Here is a 21,914-nt window from a genome sequence, read left to right on the forward strand (position 1 = left end):
GGGGGGGGCTGTCGCTCTGTCCGCTCAAATAACCGGCCTGGCATGTTCCTCCTCTCGCTCGCTGGGTCGTGTTTATAGCGCAAACAGCCCTTTCCCGGGGGGTAAACACGGCTGGCCTCAGTTCCCATGAAGGGCGTCGAGGAGCATGGTGCTGACTTGCGGATACTGTGGCCTGGTCCAGGTTGTTTTTATGATGCCTTACCAGTGTAGGTTCCTAATTATCTCTGGATGTAATCTCCTTTACCAACAGATTAAAATTGATTTATTATTATTATTATTATTATTATTATTATTAATAATAATGAATTAATTGCATTTATATAGTGCTTTTGTCACACTCAAAGCACTTTACAGTGATGAGGGGAAAACTTCTCAACCACCACCAATAATCAGCACCCACCTGGGTGATGCACGGCAGCCATTTTGCGCCAAAACGCTCACCACACATCAGCTGACGTGGAGAGGCAGAGAACAATTCTTTCAGCCAATTAAATCACACTTATCACACCTGGACCCAAGGAAGGACAGAGAAAATAATCAGCATTTCCCCAGGGTGACCTCCTCCGACCCTTCCTAACCTCCAGGGGCTGTGCAGGTTACATTTTCTCCTGGAGAAACCAGAGAGATGTTTTGCCAGGAAAGCATCGGGAAAGATGAACATCAGACCAAGGCCACAGCCGGTATGTAAACAGTCTAGATCAGATGTAAGATCAACCCCCCCCCCCCCTCCATCCCATCCCCATGTTGACAGTAAACAGTGTCACCAGGATGAAATGAAGAAGTTGAGGATGGAGGCAGATAAGGGATAAGGGTTATTTGGGGGGGGGGGGGGGGTATTTTAAAGTGAAAGTGTGTTGCATTTTTTACCAGGGCACCTCACAATGGAATGAATATGGCTCAGATAACTGATCTGTTAATAGTAGTATCGTTAATATTAAAGCCGATGATATGCACCAGTCATTCTTCAAATGAACACAAACTGATAACAGGACACAAATAAAACAGACCACACCTGTAGATATTTAATCATTAAAAACCTTTAATGTTTTTTAATGATTAATATAAATGTTTTTATTGAAAAATATTTAGATTATACAGATTATGCGATATTTGCCTCGTGACAATCTCATTTACACACAAGACTTGGCACGTAAAAGCCCTGGAGTGCAGCGATGAAGCGAGCATAAACGTCATTTAGCATTGTTGCAATTAGCACTCCCACGATGCCTCATCAAGCTTTTATATATATTCTATAGCCAATCACGTATGAGCTGTTTAATGTCTAGCCAATCACTGCACGCTGCTGCACAAGACATTTTAATTAGAAGCCAGTGATTCTACACTGCCGTACACCGCAAAGCGACTTATTTGGGAGCCAGTCATTGGACAATGCTGCACAAACTGTTTATAATCACCAGCCGATGATTTCGCAAGTGCTGTGATCAGTGTTGGGTTCAAGAGGGGGCGAGTCTTTCTCCCACAGTCGTGAGTCCCGTTTAAAGTGTTCTCAAATCAAAAAGAATGCCGCGTTCTCACAGCACCCCCGTAAATGCTGGAGTAAGGAGGACACGTCGCAACAAGGGTCGCGATGGAATTTAGTGGAGTGAGAGAGAAAACGAAAGAAAGCGGCAATTGTGATGAAAAATGAAACCACCGGTGTGAACAACCCCCCCCGCCCCCAACCATCGCCTAGTGGGAATCTTCAAGCCAGCGTGAGAGGGATGGAAATATCTCTGTATATGTTCTTGCAGGTCTTTCGAAGTACATTCATCTTTCGCTCTGTGCACAGACAAACAAACAGACAGACAGGCAGATTTCAAGTTAAGGTGGCCAGGACACATCGGTGGCAGCTAATTCTCTCTCTCGAGGCAGCTGCCCCTCTACACTAGGCACGTGCAGCACTTCGAGGTCAGCGCAATGCACTTGCAGTACCTACTCCATTCCAGCAGGTGCAGTAACGTACCGTAGCGATGCTTCTTGCACAGGCATTTCAGAGCATCCAGTTTCTGCTCTTGGGATCGTGGCATGCCTTTCCTCATACAGATCAGTTTCGTATTGGACGCAACTGTATAGAGGGAGAGAGGGAGGGAGAGAGAGAGAGGGCACAAACAATGAACAATAAAATCCACCTGATAATCCCTGTAGCTGTGTTCTTTCTGTTGCTGAACTTTTCTACTTTTGCCTGGTCTTTGGGTCACCATCATCCACAGCAACTAAATGACCTAATGGGTCTGCACCCATTTCTGCAAGATTTGAACAGTCTGTGCAAATTCAAAACCCTCTATCAACAACAACAACAACAACAATAATAATAATGCACATGGGATTGCAAACTGCATGTCTTATTTAATACTACTACTACTACTAATTATAATAATAATAAACATGGGATTGCAAACAGCATGTCTTATTTTGGTGGGTTGCTTTGCTGTGAACGGGCTGAAGCCCCTGCTTCCTCAGTTCACGAAACTTATTTTGAATTTCTGACGAAAAGAGAAAAGCTTTATTGCCCAAAATGCATTGTTATCCTCTGAACAATGCCTCTCTTTCAAAGTACAGAAAACACACACTACACCTGGCTCAAGGACTGTTTTGAAAAACATGAAATACTGAATAATTACTGATTACTGACCACTCAAAACAAAATTCTTATTTCATGCAATTTTATTCTTCGGCGATAAACACGTTTTATTCACCACAACCTGTTACCACATTTTACGGTGTCAAACAAACTCAAAGATATCAGAAAATAATTCTTTGTACGGCTCAAAAACCGAAATCAATTTTACTGGCGTGCTCACCTTTGCACTTGCATTCATTTTGCGGTTGAGCCTGCCAGATCCGTCGACGGGATTCGACTGGGCAGAGACAAGGTAAAGAGGTGTTTGGTGGTTGCTTTACAAATGACCAGCTCAAAAATGAAAATGAAATGGTACATTCTAGGAGGAAATTAACAGATTTGTTAATAAACCAGTGGCATTGAAACACCGTGCTGCTGTGGCAACCTACAACAAACTTCAATACTTTCACAGCGAAGATGAATCATGGGTTTGAAAAGTAAAGAAAAATAAAAGTAAAAATCTGTGTCCGATTGGCTTAAAATTCTTCTTTGTGGATGTCGGGGGAACATTTCTAAAAAATCCTGCTACCTATGTCTCACAGGTGAGGGTTTTACCTGCGCAGCTGCACCAGGTCATGACCAGGAGGAACAGAAGGCTCAGGCAGAAGAGTTTGGACATGCTGGCTGAAGTCCTTGACGATCTGGATCACTGCTGTGCTTTTGTCCTTTGTCGCGTGTAAGAGTGGCAGTGAAAGTGGTACCTGTTTCTTCTGCTTCTTATAACCAAGATAACCACCCCCCCCCCCAAACAACAGATCACACAACCACCCCCCCAGTGTGACTGTGGCAGCTCCCGTCTAACCCTGATCCATATTTGCCAGGACACGTTTGAGAAGTTTGTTGGCGTTTTTTTTTTTTTTTCCCAGAAAATTCCTTAGGTCTTGAACTGTGAGGAAGGAGACTGTGTCCTTTGTCTAATCTAAACAATGTGAAAGAAAGTCATAACTGTGGAAAAAAAAAAAAAAAAAAAAAAAAAAACATGCATTCTTTATTCTTCAGCGAGCCAAAGAAGGAAGGTCCTGCCTCCCATATCCATATTTAAAATGTCCCCCCTTACTAACACGAGACGATGGATCAGCCTCCAGATTGGCTCTGTTACATATACGTTTACTGATATTCAATCGTGACAGGAATCCAGAGGTTATGGGGTCAACTGCAGTGTGCTTAGATTGAGTTTAAATCTCAGGTTTAAAACTCTGGAGACAAAGAACCGCATTATAACTGTAGCAGCGCATCCATGTTTCACAGATTCGGATAGCTGCTGCTGTTGCAATGCAGTTCCATAGTCTAGGGGTTTAAACCTGAAGTTTAAAGATTTAAAAGCACAAGGTTTAAACCTCAGCTAATAACGCTGTAATTGAACCACGGCGTTTAATAAAGTCCAGAAAAAAAACTGACATTTATTTGTGGCCTCTGACCCCTTCCTCTGTTTCACTCTTTGTTGACAGAGCTCCCGAGCAAAACAACATTAAGTCCACTTCGCCATAGGTACATCGACCCAGGTACTAGCCAGATTTGACTAACCTCACAGTCCTTCCACAGGGTCAATACATCAAAATAATCAAGGTTGTGTCATGTGGTCAACATCGCTGTACATCCAGTGATGGATGATTGGGGTCTTGGGGGAAAATAAAAAGTGTGACATTATTCACGTAAGAATTTTATCCCTGCCTGCTGGTACTTGATAGCCTGATATCAGACAGAATTGTCAACTCGTTACACTCCATTTCCATCTTCTGAATCCGAATGGGCAGGATTCAAAGGTCTGGCCGCAGGCACGGTACTTGAATGAAACCACCAGACTCAGACTCGCCTGCAAAAGCAATCTATCAAAACTTGGTCAAGTTGTGAAAGAACTACACGCAGCAAATGTGGGAAAGGAAACGGTCAAAAGAACTTGCGAGGAACTTCACGTCGATGTTGTAATTGCATCGACTGCATTGCGGTTTAATTTCCCGCAGTCAGTTAACACACGCCCAACTTTGCATTTTCCCAATGAAAAGCCCCTTCGCCATGTTACATCACTACTGTTCAGGAAAGGCAATTCTCAAAGTTCAAACGCCATAACACTTAGATGACGGAGAGCTGTGCTCACAGTCGACCCCAGCGCCTCATAACTCCTCTCTCTATCTGCACAGATGCCAGTTACAAGGCCCGAGGACGCAGGGACCCTACAGGAAACTGTTGTCTTTAGATTGCGGACAGAAGACAGCAGGTCTGGGCATAAACACAACAATGCATGCAAAAAACTCATAACATGCTGATGATCTTACGCCAACAAGCATAACATCATCAGACAAGTGGACCTTGAAGCAGTCATGAGATTAGGCAGAAAATGCGTCATGAGATGTCCAGCCATAACTGAGTACAATTCACAATGTTCAAAAAACAAACAAAAAAAAACCCCCCAGAAATGTGTGCAAACCCACATTCTGAAAGAATATTTCCAAAAAAACTTTGGGACTGGGTTAACTTAGATCAGTGTTTTGCTATACTAGACCGATTTAGGATACGGATCGGAGGACTGTAGATTAGTCTGGGGTGGTGTTACGCGTACAGGAATGAAGACTTCGAAGTTTATAGATTTATTACAGAGAAGAAAAAAAAAACTTTGATTCCCTTCTCAAGCAGCATGATGTGTGTTACTGTGTGTGGAAGGAAAGGGGCCATGTAGAATGAGAAATACTAAGATAAACCCACCCACAAAAAAGAAAAAGATAAACTGCAATAGTTTGGCGGCCTGTCCAGGGCGTATTCCTGCCTCTCGCCCAATGCATGCTGGGATAGGCTCCAGCACCCCTCGCGACCCTGCTCAGGATAAGCGGGTATAGATAATGGATGAATGGATAGATGGATATAAAGACAAAGCACACATCTGCAAAACATTCTAAAACCACACAAACTCAAAAATATATTTTTCAGATAATTCTACAGTGGTGATATTTGGCTCCTTAACTCTAATGTTCATTGTTCATTCATAAAATGTCCCAGTGGACCTGGATCTATCAGGCAATGTCCAAACGGCAAAGAATCATGTGCGTGACTATATTTATTATTCTTCAAACACTTGCACAGGAAATAATCTTTTGTTTTTTTGTTTTTTCGGTCCAACAAAATGGATCAATATGCCAGTCAATTATTGTGCACGAAGCGTATTGTAGATGAACAATGAATCCTTTCCAGGTAGGAAATAAGAGCTGCCCATAAACCCCATTGAGTCCAGAGCAGGAATGCACTTAATCTGAAAAGAGTACGGGCGAAATATTCAAATCCAGAGACCAGAAAGGGTAGCCATTACCTGGCTGTGCTTGAACATGCTGTTGTTTGCCTTTGACTGTGACTCTTTGGCCAAAAAAGTGCCACCCCGCCGCCACCACCCCCCCCCCCCCCCCCCAAAAAAGAAAACCCTTGTGTAACATCAAGGATAAAGGACTTACCATTCCTTATATTCTCAGCCTTATGCGCACATGATGTGTATGTGTTTGTGCACATGCGTGCATGCATGCAAGAACATACCTATATTTTGAATTCACATTTTTTAAAAGAACACATTCTTTTGTGTATAGAATTCATCTGCATTGTAACATGAAACTTTTTTTTTTGGAACTGACACAATAAATCAAAAGATTAGTACACGCAAAAACAGACAGCAACACTATAAATATTATATATAAATAGTATAGTTACAAGTGTTAGCAGAACTGGCACTGGAATTATGATTATGTAAAGGAAGAAAATCCCATGAACCTCATCGTTTGATTTGAACTTCACGCCATACAACCCTGCAATTAGTAATTCTGTTGCGCCCCCTTCTGGACAAATGTAGGCGTGAAACTGCAACTCATTTACCATGCGCAAGGTGACGCAGTACGTAATTTCCTTCAGCAAAATTGATCTTACAAACGATCGCCATGGTCATAGTATTAAAATATGCGATGCCGGAAACTGCCTATGTTAATATATACTTGATTGCATGCAGTAGGGCAGCCAAAGGAAAAGCTGGCAGCCACAGGCGGCAGTGTAGTATAAAGGGTTAAGGAACTTGTCTTGTAACCTAAAGGTCACAGGTTCAACTCTGCCAGTGTTCCCCTTGAGCAAGGTACTTAATGTGCATTCCTTCAGTATATATCCGTCTAAATGGTGTGTGAAAGCCGCGTAAATCGCTCTGGATAAGACAGTCTTCTAAATGCCTGCAACGTAATGGGGAAACCAGTTTTTGTTGCTGACGTGGCGTCCTGGAGCCTATACTCAGTCTGCTGAGCTGGTTCAGGCTCTCCAGCGTGAGGGTGAGGCCTACGCGGCTGCAACAGGCCTAGCATTGCTAAGGGAAGGGAAACTGAATGCCTTGCTTGCATATTCTGTGTCTGTTGTTATACTGGGGTGGCGGCAGTTATGCCACCCGCTTGGCATACCTGTACAGCACCGAGAGTTTGGCGTTTTTAAGGGTTTCCCCACAAAAATAACTGGAATGACTGCAGACTCTCAGCCCTTAAGGACATTAACTTCTCTACCTTCCGAGCTCGTATAAACACACAATTTAGATTCACACGTCCACACAATAAACTGGTGGACGATTCTTGGGTTTGGGCGAATGCCAGGAGAACGCTACCTGCCCAAACGCAGTGTGTACCAACTGTAAAGTTAGGTGGAGGAGGACTAATGATATGGGGCCGTTTTTCATGGTCTGGGGCAGGCCTCTTGGTTCCAGTGAAGGCAAATATTTATGCTACAGCATGCAATGACACTCTAGACAACTGTGTGCTTCCCACTTTGTGGTAACAGTTTGGGGAAGGCCCTTTCCTGTTTCAGCATGGCAATGACCCCGTGTGAAAAGCAAGTTCCAATTAAAAAAAAAAAAAATGGTTTGCCGAGTTTGGCGTGGAACAACTAGAGGGGCAAACTGATGAGGCAATCAGTAGGGAACATTGCCCCAAATAATTTTCTACATCATTTAAAAAGGCTTCCTCTTCATCTCAGAAATCGAATTTAATTTCAATTTTATACTCCCTTTGATATAAATGATAACAATCAGAATCAATGTTTTATATATCTATGAATGCTCTCTATGAATAAGAAATAAGTTGTTAAAAAAAAAAAAAAATACATCTGCCTACATAAATCTGATGTCCTGAAATGTTCTGAAAAGATCAAATTAATGGCTAAGAAAACATCAAAGCAAAACATATAAATATAAAGAGGAAAATGAGGAAATCAATACAGCCTACAGCAGTGATCATTAAAATACCGAAACCGAAATATCTGGCCAGTCAGTGCCATTAATCAATCAATAAACTGAGCTATCAATCAGTGATATGAAACACAGCGGGAGCCAACTGTTGGTTTCAGTGGCCAGATCTGAGCATATCCGGTCCGGTTAAAAAAAAAGGGAAAAAAAAACAATCTGTTCAAATCCACTTCACGCCACGGTGAAGACAGCGGGAAGTTAAAGTGTCAACCAAGTTCCTTTCAGTACATCAGAGCGGAACAATGGGAGGCCTTTTCCGAAACCTTCCACGCCTGCAGCTGAGAATGCTACACAACTGGTTTGAAAGTACACTTGCCGTGCGCTCGGACCGTGACGCAGTCAGTAAACACGCGTGGGGGAAATCCCCATGTCACGGTTTTTTTTTTTTTACCAGGCGCTGCTACTCCTTTAAGAGATCGGGACTTCCTGAAACGGTATTGCCATATGAAATAGACGACAATATCGCATACACAAGAAGAGGGTAGCGCAGACTTTCTTCGCCGAAGAGGACCGTTTATCCACCAGGTAAGAAACAAAATGTTGCCCATCGATGTAGCTACAAGGCAAACGAAGTAAAAAATAATGTAAAAATTCAAGGTTGGCGGTCTGCGTAAGACGCACCTTGAGGCAGATCCTTAACGCTGTTATTCTAGCCTATAGCTAGACGGCGCCCTCGAAACTTAGTATTGCCCTGTCGTCGGGAATAATTTTGGCGATACACGAAAACAGATATCTACTTTGAGGTAACTGTGCTTTTTAATAATGATTAACATTTGTATAGGTTTGATAAGTCTGCGTAGGCGTTGCCAGGTAGTCTGTGTTGATACCGGGATGACAATCGGCAGCGGCGAACGAAAGTGGTAGTGTGGGCTAATGGATCTTTGCTAACCTCGTTGAAATGGTGTGTTAATTATTGACAAGATATTGCGTCCTCTGTTTTCAATCTATACATTCCTTTCTTCTAAACCTTAGGTGGTGATAAAAAACGAATTTCGTCTATTTTTGGCCGCTGGAAGTCAAGCTTCTGTATGCTGTATTGTTGCGGAAGTAGCGACGAGGACAGCGTGAACGGAGAGAAAGCGTTGCTGAACAGGCAGAGCGAGGGAGAGACCGCGAGCGCACGAGCAGAACCGGAGATGTACGGAATGTCGGGCATACCCGATCTTCTCCCGCCGGCGAGTTCCCTGCAGCCCGCTCCCGTCCACGAGCAGGCCACGGGGAATGGGCTGGGCGGTCAGCTAAGCTTCGACTCTCCACGGAGGAGACAGCGGGCTCCAAAATTAGGACTAATCGGACGCTCGAAGAAAGGTGAGTGCGGCGGGTCACGGAGTAGCTCAGAGTACCACATACAGCAGCATTGTGCTGCTGTATGTCGGTGCAGCAATCTCATAATTAGGGGTTGAAGCAAGAGATCAGTAATGGTACCCGCACTTTATTTTAATGCTATCTGTTCATCGTAGGCTATTGATTAATTCATGAATGATAAATTATTTAGTGGTTGTATTAATGGTGTAGAGAGCACACAGTCACTCCAAATGAACAGTAGCCTAATCATACGCTAAACGATTTGAAGACATTACGTGCACTAGGTCTAATCCTTTCATCTCTTTTTTTATTTTTACAGTGGTCATAGAAGATGAAGACTTGGACGACATAATGAACAACAACGGGCAATTTTCCGTTGCCCTCAACTTCTCACCTGTCAACTGAATGAACAACCACAGCTTCTATCGACCCTCTCTGCGGGGCCAAACCTTAAACCGCTTTTTCTCACGTGAGACCTCTGCAAAACACAAGCCAGCGCGAGTTTTATCCAAATCTTTATGAAGCGGAAGTCACATTTCCGTGTCGCGACATAGATCTGCTTAGAACGCAGTCTTAACACACTGCGGCGTTTCCTACTGCATGTATTTCAGCTGTATCGTTTAAAACAATGTTTCTCAACGCCCCTGTGTATGCTGGTTTTTGTTCCAACCGCAGTAACAAGCTCTCTATTGTAACGAGCTGGTAATTGTTCTTAATTAGACATACATCTATTGAAGCACCATACACTCTTAAATCCACCTTATGCAAGAAATAGCAACGTATGCCCTATAAATAAATGTCCCATATTCACATCCCAGCGTTCACTGTGCTCTATGTGAGCTACTATACGGCAGACAATTCTGAACATATGTTTAATTGATTCAATTACAAACTGGCAGGTGAAAGCAGGTGGCTCCCTCGTGCTGAGCGTGTGGAATCCTGAAGCCATCTGTGTGAAATGAACGGAGTTTGCTGACAGCAAATAGTAAAACGTGCGTTGTGTTGAAGTAAACGTAACCACGCAACTATGGTAGAACTTAACCACATTTTCAGCAACCTTAATCGATCAAGAGATGATGGGCTTTGACAAAAAACCAGCATACACACCCGGTCCGCAGGGTTGAGAAACGCTGGTTTAAAATACTATTCGATCTCGCTGTCGAGGAAAAAATAGAACTGGATCACTAGTGTACTTTAGCTTCTGCAATGGAAACCTGGGGGAAAGCGTCACGCTTTACTTTATGGTGGCGTTGAAACTACTGAAGGGCTCAGTGCACAAACGCATCACAGCTGATTAGGAACATTATTATAATTTCACAATATTTTGTGTGTGTGTGTGTGTGTGTTTTTTGTTGTTGACGTAATCTTATTGACGAGGATGACGTAAATGTCCTGAGTGGCTCGATCTCAGCACGCGCAGCTCATAGCTGATGAGACACGTCTGTGTGCGGTGATGAAGATACGCGAAAAGCTACACTTAAATAACTTCGTTCGGAGACATTAGCTAGTAAACCTGTTGGGATATTTTGGTCCAGAACGTGTACGTTTACATGGGTAAAGAGCTAATTTGATTATAAAAGGACCGTAAGGTTTTTCTAACCATTTATATATATATTTATTTCCTTTATAAGGCTCACTGTGCGCGAGTATAGCCTGTTGTATCTTTACGGTAACACTTATTCTTTAAAAAAAAAAAATGACATTTAAGCTTGTGTAAAATATTTATTTACCATATTTAAGGTATAATATACACAATATACATTTTACAGTAGCTGTGCAAGTTGGCCAAATCAGAGCTTAAACCAAGCATTCGTGTTTACGGGTCGTACCTCTGTGGAGGTGGGAAGAAGTACATTGATTACAACTTGCGGTTTGTACCGCACGTGCATGCATTTTAGAGACGAACATACGTTCATGTTCACTGCAGTCGATGTGCGCTGGTTTACGCGCCCCATAAATTGTTGCCAATCCTGCATTGCAAAAAAAAAAAGAAAAACTCGCTTGGTGAACCTCAAAACGTTAATATAGACAGTCATCAGAAGCAGGACTGCGTTATCCAAAGGTATATTTTGTGCATTTCTCCAGTGATACACATATACTGCATGTTCGCTTTTGTTGGAAAATTTAAAGAAAAATATTGAACGTCTTGTGTACGCTACTTATGTCTCCTAATCGCTATAAATATCTACATCTGGTGACATGCTCATTAAGTCGGTTACACTGTGCAGCTCCTCAGTTTGCAATTTAAGTTGACGCTGAAAAAAAAAAGACATATCACGAGGGTGTTTGGAGACAATCGACGTTTCCGAAACAGCTTACTTGCTTGCTATTGAGTATAGGCTACACGTTTCACGCAAGTTTTACAACTTGTATACTCAATAGTAAGCAAGTACGCAGTTTTGGACACGGCCCAAAACTGCATGGATTTAATAAAATATTGCAACGGATGGAGAACATATCTTTAATCACACAGACAGATCACACAGTCAATGTTCAAGTAATGGGTTAGATTGTATTGGGTTTTTTACCAACTGAAAATATTTTGATGCCATTTCTCGTCACCTGAATCTTGACTGAAAGTATGCTGTTTCTGTCTTGCTGTGAACAGCGTAATTTTGAAACCAGTCGACAGATGGCAGCAGATTCACAGGGATATGAATTCGCTTTCTGTATATGCATGCAATGTTACTTTCTGTAATGACTGCGTTGTTGTATTGGAATGGTTCTAAAATGGGTTTGATTAAAATTGCATTCGTTTTGACACTCGTGTCCATTTTTGGGCGGGGGAAAAAGAAATCACCAGCTTACACACACACCTTTGTAATCATGTAGTGAATTTAATGTCACGTACAAGGCTCCCTTAAATATAAAACAAAACGGTTTCAAGCAAATGTGGCATTTCATAGTTTTATTATTAAAAACATTTTTGCAAATAAAAGTCAGCAAAAAATGGTGCTACGACACATTGGAAGGAGTTGATCTGAACTTTTACATTAAAACATTAAAACTCCCACCTTAGCTCTTCAGCCATTATGGTACAAACATTTTTTTAAAAAGGGGGGGGAAGAGATGCAGAATTAAATTGTTTTCCAGTGTTTTAAAAAATAATTTAAAAATCTCAGATCGGCATTCCAACGTGAAATACAGGACAAAGGCACAATGTGTGTCTGAGGACAAAGGTCTACTTAAGTCAAAAGGGGGGGGGGGGGACCAAGGATTGTGCAACTACAGTACAAGAACATTACTCCCATTGGATCAACACTGACCCCATGAGTAACAGATGGTGGAGACAGGGGCACACACTCAGAAGCTGTACTCACTTCTACTTCATGGCTATGATGTTGGTTACACATTATTTGTTGGCAGGGGAGGGGGAAGAACAGTTGTTTGAAAGGAAAATTACATTCACTTTTTTAAAACAAAAAAATATGATTGATAATCACAAACAAAATCATGTAATTTCTCTCGACTTGGGTGGGTATAGAAATGTGTGGCAAAGAAGCCAACCAATTACGGATGAACAGCGTGAAAGATGCCCTGTGATTGGACGAGCTCAGCGCTGCAGATTCACAGTGCAGTCGTCACACTGGTGCATTAGTGACACGCTGCCCTCTGGACACAGCCAATCAGGGGCGTACGAACGCAAATGCCCTGATGAGTTAGTTACTCCCTCTCAACTCCACCCTGAGATTAGAAACTGCACCCCCCCCAACCCCCTGGCTGGGCCCCCCAACATTTTAAACCCAAAACTGAAAATGGGCCATTTCTCCCATTAGCGGGGGTAACGTCAGCACGTCGGAATCATGATGCAAACAAATGCTAAAAAAAAGGGTATAATTATTAACATGGAATGTGTGTAGAGGAATCGTCCCAAAAGATGAGTGAAGGAGGGTTAAACTGAAGAAAGAGAAGAGAGGGAGGTACAGAGGGGCCGGAGAGGAGAAAGGAAAGAGGGGATGGGTGAAGAGAAGAGGTGTACGAGAGAAAAAGCAAGAAGATTGACCTGGAGAGACGACCAAAGTGGACTGAATGAGGAAGAGGAGTTCGAAGATGCAGACACAAGCACTCGGGAAGCATTCTCAGTCTAGGTATAAAACAAGTCCTTCAGGAGGGGCGTTTCAAAGTAATGTACCCCAAAAATGAAAAATCAGGACCAGTGTGATCGTCACATGAAAAATAAAAAATATGAAATAAAATAAATGCCTTCATGGAAGAGAGAGATCGACAGCATACTCTGAATCAAAAACAGACCAAATTGGGGACCAAATGTTTCACAGATAACCCCCATTCATGAAGGCGGTGTTTTTTCCCCGTCGGCATGCCGACGAAGGGGAGACCAGCGGGGGGGTGGGTATGGAGGGAGGGGGGCTCGCTCAGACGTACTCCTTGGCACTGCTGGGGGGTCGGTTGCTAGCCACGGCAGGGTATTTGGACACCTGCTTGCTCCTGGGGCAGGAGGCGGCCAGCATGGCCCCCCCCAGCACGTCCAGGAACGAGCCGGCCCAGGCGATGAAGATGGCCGCCCCGAACTCAAACCTGCGGGGAAAGAGAAGGGGGGGGGGGGGGGAGAGGAGGAGGGGCAGAGGGGTGAGGACAAAACTGATAAACTCCTACAGGATCAAAACTCCACCCCTCAAAGGAATTCTCTGGCTGGCTCACAAACAGGAAGCGTGTTCATCACATTATAATAATAATAATTGGGTGAGGTGGAGGGCAATGCAGGGGTTATAGGGGTTCAGTTGGAATTCAGTTTTATCTGAACAGTGCTGTTGACAGAGACACTCTTACAGGCTCTTTACAGGAAAAGCAAGCAGTTGAAGAGGGGGGGCGGGGGGGGGACTTACTTTGTGTTGACGGGCGTGAAGGGGTTGTAGAACGCTCTGATGACGTCGTGGGCAAACCAGGAGCAGGCCACTATCGCACACAGAGCTGGGGAGGACAGGGGTGAGATTAACTGGGGTTTACAAAAAAGGAAGCCATTTTATTCAGAGAACTGGCACGGGACAGCCAGAGCTACAGCTAATGCCATTACCGTGTAATCTACCTCTCTACGGTTTATTAAGAGGAACTGATGGGTAATCTCAGATGTGTGCACCCACAATGAACTTAAAGTCCTTTTCAAAATCAGCTTTTTCCATTGTACATAAAGGACATAACAGAATTATAGACACAAAATAAAAACAACCCCCCAACCATCCCCCCCCCCCCCATGGCAGTACAAACTCACCCCCCACCAGGAGGACGATGCCCCCCGTCATGGCGATGCGGGACTTGCGCACTCTGTCGTCGCCCCCGCAGTTGGTGCACTTCATGCCCATGCACGCCACGCCCAGCCCCGCCACCGACACGATGATGCCCACAATCATCAGGGCCCGGGTCGCCTGGAGAGCACCTGAGGGAGAGAGGGAGAGAGGGAGGGAGGGAGAGAAGGAAGGAGAGAAGGACGAAGGGAGGGAGGGATGGAGGAAGGGAAGGAGAGAGTGAGGGAGGGAGAGAAGGAAAGGAAGGAGAGAAGGAAGGAGGGAGGAAGAGAGAGAAGGAAGGAGAAGAGGGGAGGGAGGAGAGAGAGAAGCAGAGAGAAGTTAGTTGAAAAAGGTTAGTTTAACACGGTTCTCCTTGAGCTTTCAACATCTGTCAAACTCAAAAAATCTCCCTGATGGAGTCACCTGCACAGGAATGCACATGCAGACCAGAGGCAAATGCACATGCGAACGTGTGTACACACACGCTTCACACACAGAAACACACAACACACACTAAAAAACCAGAGGCACATACAAGATTTGGGACAGTCACACAAAACTGTAATGCATAGATCAGGGACATGTACACCCAGACCACAGGGACACAAATTTGGTAAACACAGGACGACTGGAGCACGTTTGTCTTCCATCTCAAGAAAATTGATACCATCATACTCAACCGCTTAGAGTAGAATGGTGTTAAACCAATGGATTATATAGTACAAAACAAATAGTTTGCACACAATAAGGCTGCATGAAGTTGCTTATACAGCAGTGTTATTGATTTAGGCCCATAGAAGCAGGGGAACACAGAGGTTTTTTGGCAAACACCTTCTTCAGTGTGTGATGACACACTAAACCACAAAGAAAAACCTTAAAAATCTGGGCCTAGAAATTGAAGAGGAACTCTGCAAACAGCATGTGAATCGTGATAAACGATCAGGGTCAACAGAAGCCTTTCAAAGCGCAGCGGATTTACCTTTATTTGCCAACTGAACCAGGAATTTACAGACTACGCCTAGCAGACATGAAAGGTCTTTTGGTTAAATGAAAGGTCTTTGTCAGGGAGGGTATTTTATTTTGCGAATCCTGGAATGAAGAGAAAAAAAAAAAAAAAAAGCAGCTTCATCTGTTCTTTTGTGAAAGGAGTCACTGAAAGTGCAGTGGAGGGATTTCAATTTATCACCTCCCCCCCCCCCGCCCCTTCTCCTCCCCATAAAAGGGGGAATCTGTGACCGGGGGAAGCACGGGGGGGGGGGGGGGGGGTTGGGGGACTAAGGAACCGGTCTGTGCCAGCATGTTCCGGTGCTCACAAAGCTCCACAGCCCACAGGAGGAGGAGGTGAAGGAGGAGGAGAGAATGATTCCTCCTGTAGCATTCGAACACAAAAAGCTCATTGACCGTGAATTCCAAAAAGGGGCCTGTTCTCTCAACCAGAGAAAAAAAAAACCTGCTGTTCTCTCCAGCTCCCACTCAACTTTTCACCTTCCAAGTCAGGTGCCGTGCGGTCCAAACTGGTTTGAACCGGAAGCTTTCCGAAAAGGGATTTTTTGGCCGCCTTCCCCCGCCCCCATTGTTAGCTGGAAGTACTGGTCGGACTGTAAAGCACGCAAGCTGGTAGGCAGTTGCCGGGACATTTTGGAGTCGCATTTCGCACCGCTGGGGTGGGGGTGTGACCGGTTCCCGTCCCCTAACTGGACGAGGGGGGGGGGGGGGGGGCAGGCAAGTCGGTCACACGCACACAGGCTTGCTTCCGTTGCCGCGGTAACCCGCCATGCCTCGCGGGCGGAGACGAAGAGGCCCTGGCACCGCGGAGGCCCATCCGTCAGCGGGCACAAAGACGCTGCCGTCGGCGCGGAGGCCGGGCAACCACTGGAGCAGATGCCGGAGTCCGCGCCGGCGCCCCGTTCGCTCGACCAACTGCCAAAACGTCTCCCCGCGCAGGGTGAGCTTACCACCAGAGCTCAAACGCTGCCCCCTTCTAAACGACTGCCTCCACACCTCTGCATTCCCAGCATGCAATACTTGTCATTTCTGATGAGTAATGTTCTTTGTAATGTTTTTTCAAAACTCTAAGTCAGGGTTCTAGAACTCTGGTTCCATTTGCCAGTAGTGACTGTGACATCACCATTGGAACGTTCAGTTACGAACATTCTAATCACATATTAGAATGTCCGTAACATATTAACACCATAAAAGTGTTAATAAAAAGCATTGCGTTATTTTGTCGTTTTTTGCTGTCATTGTAGTTCATGACAACCTGCCCGAGGCTCACTTCCTACCCGTAGTCAAATTGACATTTACAGAATATTTTAAAACATATCGGGGGGTTCTGTGGATGTACTCACCACAGCAGAGACCTCATTTTTGCACCTTTCATAAACACTAAAAAAATAAAAATAAAAAAAAACCATGGTACTATTAAAATTTATCTGGTAGCGAAGCATAACTCGTGACATCCCTTTTTGAACAACACAGCGGTAAATCCCCGAAAGGATCCTAAGCACTGTATAAACAAATTCATTTGTAAAAAAAATAAAAAATCCAGTTCACAATCTTGTAAGTAATATTGACACCGAGATAAAGCAAAAAAAAAACAATTAATGTTTATCAGGGGCGCTGATAAGTAACACAAACACTGATATGCTGTTATAGCGGTCGGCTGCCTGCCTGTACTGCAGCATGAGGGCTCCTGGTCATCCCTGCCTGCTGTACGCTGTGGTTTAGTGGAAAGACACCTTGTTCAAAGGCACACTGCCTGTGCCAACTGGAGTTCCAGCCCACAACCTTTCAATCCTCACCATCTACACACACACACACACACCAAACAAACACACACAACCCAACACCCACACCACCCACCACACAACACAAACACAACACAACAACACACAACACACCACAACACAAAACACCACAAACACACACACACACAAACACACCACAACACCTCACACACACACACACACACACCCACACACACACAACAAACCACACAACCCACCACAACACACACACACACACACACACACTCAGTCACGTCAAATCAAATTATTTATACAGCATATTTCATAAACACTTGTCGCAATACGCTTCACAGACAACCCTGGCCTGAGCTCCCACAGAAGCAAGCCTAAGGCAACAGAAACCTTGGAAAGAACCAGACTCAAGGGTGCACGAGACAAAAACAAGTAGATCGACCTGGAGAGACAACCACAGTGGACTGAATGAGGAAGAGGAGTTAGAAGATGCACAGGCACAAGCACTCTGGAAGCGTTCTCAGTCTAGGTATAAAACAAGTCTTTTCAGGAGGGGCATTTCAAAGTAATGTACCCCATATTCACCCTCTCACTCACTCAGTCACACTCAAAACTTAGTCACTCTCACTCAGAATCACTGACCCACACAGTCACAGTCACCCTCTCACTCAGAATCACTCACAAACTTAGCCATGCTCACCCCCTCACTCAGTCACACATCCTCTTACTCAGAATCATTCACAAACTTAGTCACACCTCATATGAGTCAGTGTAAACGACTAAAAGCATTCCACACATACCAGTGCTAATTAGAACAGGAATCAACCCAATTATAAATATTCCTTGCCGGAATCTCCCATGGCTCAAACCAGGCAGCCGGAAACCTAACCCTCATTGTACAGAGTGACAAGTGCCGTGTCCGGTTTTGGCAAGTAGGGCAGGCGTGTGAGTTACTGGCAAACAAGCAGAACTTCAGCTTAGAGTTTAAGTTCAGGAGTACAGCAGTCATATCTGCAACCAAGGTACTCTTCCCCGAGTTTCTACAGTAGAGACACACAGTGTTTATAGATAATACCAATACAATATTAAGAAAGATTTGATACACTCCAAAATAAACTCATTTGACTGGATAATTTCTCGTTTAAAAAAAATCACAGCCAAATACTACAAACAGCTTGTGAAAAGGTCATGGCAGAGACATAACGCTTTGAGCTGTCTGTGTGGACACTGATTCGTTTGGAGGACAAACAATATTTCTACAATGGATAATATCAATAAAAACATTAATCCCTTGGCTGGGTGTCTCATTTTGTTAAGGTCTTACTGCAGGACATACGTACGTCCCATAGTCTCTGATACTGAAAATGAACTGTGCCAGTGCAGGCTGTGGCTGGCAGTGCTAAAAATATATTAAAATAAATAATAATAATAATAATAATAATAATAATAATAATAATAACGATAATAATAATAATCAGGATCTAAGTCACCTACAGAAAGCAGCCTGCCAAGCATATGAATCCAAAATATGTGTGGACTATAACTCTGCAGTGGGGGATGCTTGCACACAGTTGAGATCCCCCCCCCCCCCCCAGACCCACACTGTTTAACCCAGACACATACTGCAAAATTTCTTCTTTCAAATTTAAACAAAAAATTTTTTTTAAAAGCAAGGTGTCCTCTTAGAAAATGAAATCAGTGGGCTTGAACAGGGCACACAGCCGCGATCATTGTGATGTCATAAAGGAAGGTTCCCCATCAAAGAAACAGATCCGATCTCCTGGCTTGCCTCCAAATGTTGCTGTATGGAACGTCTCGTTGGAGAGAGCCGTTACTATGGCTGCTGATAAGCCGACTGTGTACAGTGAGGCTCAAACGCATTGCCTGCTGCACCCCCAACACGGGCCTACAAACAGGACCAAACGTGCTTCAAAGATTGCCGCTCATTTTTTTTTTCCCCCAAGCTGTTTAGAGTTAAACATAGCATTTGCTTCTTGAACATGCCCCTGGCAAGATGAGGGCACCAGGCTGCAGGCTGGGTTGGTAGCCTGATATTCAGGACACAGCCCTGTGGGACATGCAGTACATAGTCTTCGTGAAACGGGTGCAATCAGGGTCCGATAAAACACTCAGAGCTGACGCCTACAGGTGGTTCTTAAAAACAGACCATTCAGTAAAATTTTTTTTAAAAAATCTGTTTCCTTCAATGAGTTTGCATTCCAAATCGATGCCTCATTGGTAGCAGAGAGAGAACTGACCTGTGCTCAGTGGTGTAGGGGGGGAGGAGCAAGGGGAGGGGGGAGCGGGGGGGGGTGGGGTTTGAGGGGGAGGAATGCAACCTGAGATTTCCGTGACCGAAAGGCAGGTCGGCTGGTTTCAGTCGACTCTCCCCGACCGGCGCACAGACACCTGACCCCAAACATCGCAGGTGTGCTTACTAAACACCACCGCCGCTCCTCGGTGCGTGCGTTTTGGCAACGCCAACGTTCCCGCCACCCCGCCCCCGCCCCCCCCCCCCCCGCAGTGTTCCGAGGGGGCGTGGCCTAGCACAGAGCGCACCCAGTGGAACCTGTCTAATCATTTCCGTGGCAACCGTAGCATGCTAACTTCACACAAATCAACTGGGGAGGGGGGTTGGAGGCTTCTGGGAACGTTGCATTCTGGGAAAATTGCATCAGGTGTTTTCCCCAAAGTCACAGAGATGCACACAAAGGCAGCCATCAGTGTAGCTCTCAGCCCAGCACCTGGCAGGGATTCAGAGGCTAACAGCTCAATATGCCATTATGTCTTACACGTTACTGTAGAGGTCAAATAAATTCACAAATGCCCTTGCCATTCAATTTAAACCGAGGAATAGATTCTAGAAGACAGGTCACAGTCACTGGGGTTTTGCTTTAAAAATTTAAAAATTCAAACCATCACTTCAAATGAGACTTCAATTCGACAAACAGACAATGCCTATTTATAGTTTCTACTGCATTATTAACGTGAGAAAAATCAGTTCTATTAACTATGCAATAGATAACAATAAAAAAGACAGTTTAAACATGGCTTAAGGGGATGAATACTTTAAAGTGTGTGTGTGTGTATGCCTCGGTGAGTGTGTTGGGCTCCAGCAGGAGAAAATAAAACGGAAGGCGTGCGTTTTTTTGTTTGAACCAAACACTCCTAACTCAATCTCTTTCGAGCCTTAAGTCTGCTTTACTATTCCAGCTATGTGTTGCCTCAGGGGTTTTTGTTTTGTTTTTTGGAAGAACACTTATCCCTCCCCACCTTTATTATGTGTAAAATAAAACACATTACCTATTGAAATAGTAGGTTATTTGCTTCAGTATTTTAAGTTGAGCATCTTAGTTAAGGGTACAAGGAAGTTGTTCCACCTGTGTACTGTCACAGTCCTTATACTGCTGCCATACTATGACGCACATAAATTATAAAGGTGAGGCGAATTCTTCTTCGAACCCTCTCAGAACCCGGGGGGGTTGGGGATGGATATTTACGAGAAAGAAACCACTGATTACTTCAGTCAATATCTATTGTTCCTGAGATATGCTCATTGTTCCGCAATAGCGTGTTTGCGTAAACATGCGGTTGAGGTAAACTAGCGCCAACGCAATCAGCATTAAAATACCCCATCTCAGATTACCACTCAATGTGGTGAGTTCGACGCAGCAGGCAACGCTACATATCAGAGGCCAGGTAAAACGTAATGTACAGGTGTACGGGTCCCGATCACCCCCACCATTTTTCGACCTTTACGTGAGACGCACGTGTCCATTAGCCTACTTCAAGGCAACTTTAAGCTGAGGACAAATTCCAAATATCAGGAAAATCCGGAAAGACAAGTTTAAAAAAATAATTAAATCATTTTTTAAAAAGCCGTTTAAAACATGACAAGCATTTGCACCCCAATACGCAGCGGGGTGCAGTGATCTCGTTAACCCGAACAAACAGTGCCGAATAATTGCAAAGCTAAACGGGCAAGTGGACAAGCAAAGGACACAGATACAACAGGAACGGCGACTATGCACAGGCTCTTGTTTAGCTCTGAAAATGCGACTTACTGTCCAGCTGCAGAATGGAGTCGTAGACTTTGCACTGCATCTGTCCGGTACTCTGAAAAGCGCACGACATCCATAGCCCCTGGTACATTGCCACTGCCGTGATAATGTTGTCTCCTATGTAAGCCGACATCTTCCACTGGGGAAGGATAGTGCCGATAATCAGTCCAATGACCCCGATGAGCGAGAGAGCAAAACCTAAAAGTTGAAGCCCGGAGTTGGCCATCTTTAAAACAAAAAATTTAAATACGTGTAAAAAAAATAAAAGGTATTTTGCTAGGTAGCACCAAGGGTCTTCACAAAGAGTCTTTTATCCCAAAGTTCTCTCGCTACACCTGTTGCCGGGAAAAAAAATCGATTTCCTTTCTTTTTATATTTTATCTTCAAGTTATCTTGGAGGGTACAAAAAGGACAGTCCAGTATGCTTACAATTCAGTAAATAACAGAACAACTACTCCGTTATATTTTCCTCTACAAAGTATTTCGTGTAAGATCTCCGGATCTGCTTCACCTGTTTGGCAAAGCCGCACCTTGAATATGTAATGAGAAACCCTCGGGGGCGAGCGTTTTAAATCCCAGTGAAGGGGGGGCGGGGGGAGGGGTCGCGCGCAGTCTCCTTTCCTTTCAAGCTCGTTTTAACTGCTGTAGTATCGTTACGTCACGCACTGTATCGGCCATCTA

The 21,914-nt window shown here is 44.3% G+C and overlaps 1 protein-coding gene across 1 annotated transcript; it reads right to left on the reverse strand.

Annotated features, from left to right (window-relative positions):
- Window positions 1–10,788: 10,788 nt before the first annotated feature.
- Window positions 10,789–21,781, reverse strand: cldn7a (claudin 7a). The gene is made up of 4 exons (XM_064325596.1): window positions 21,237–21,781; window positions 14,398–14,562; window positions 14,015–14,099; window positions 10,789–13,706 (listed from the first exon to the last, which is right to left on the reverse strand). The coding sequence occupies exons 1-4, from the start codon at window positions 21,457–21,459 to the stop codon at window positions 13,544–13,546; spliced, it is 636 nt and encodes a 211-aa protein (XP_064181666.1). The 5' UTR covers window positions 21,460–21,781; the 3' UTR covers window positions 10,789–13,543.
- Window positions 21,782–21,914: the final 133 nt, after the last annotated feature.

Source organism: Anguilla rostrata, chromosome 3 (assembly GCF_018555375.3).
Source record: "Anguilla rostrata isolate EN2019 chromosome 3, ASM1855537v3, whole genome shotgun sequence".
Taxonomy (NCBI): Eukaryota; Metazoa; Chordata; class Actinopteri; order Anguilliformes; family Anguillidae; genus Anguilla; species Anguilla rostrata.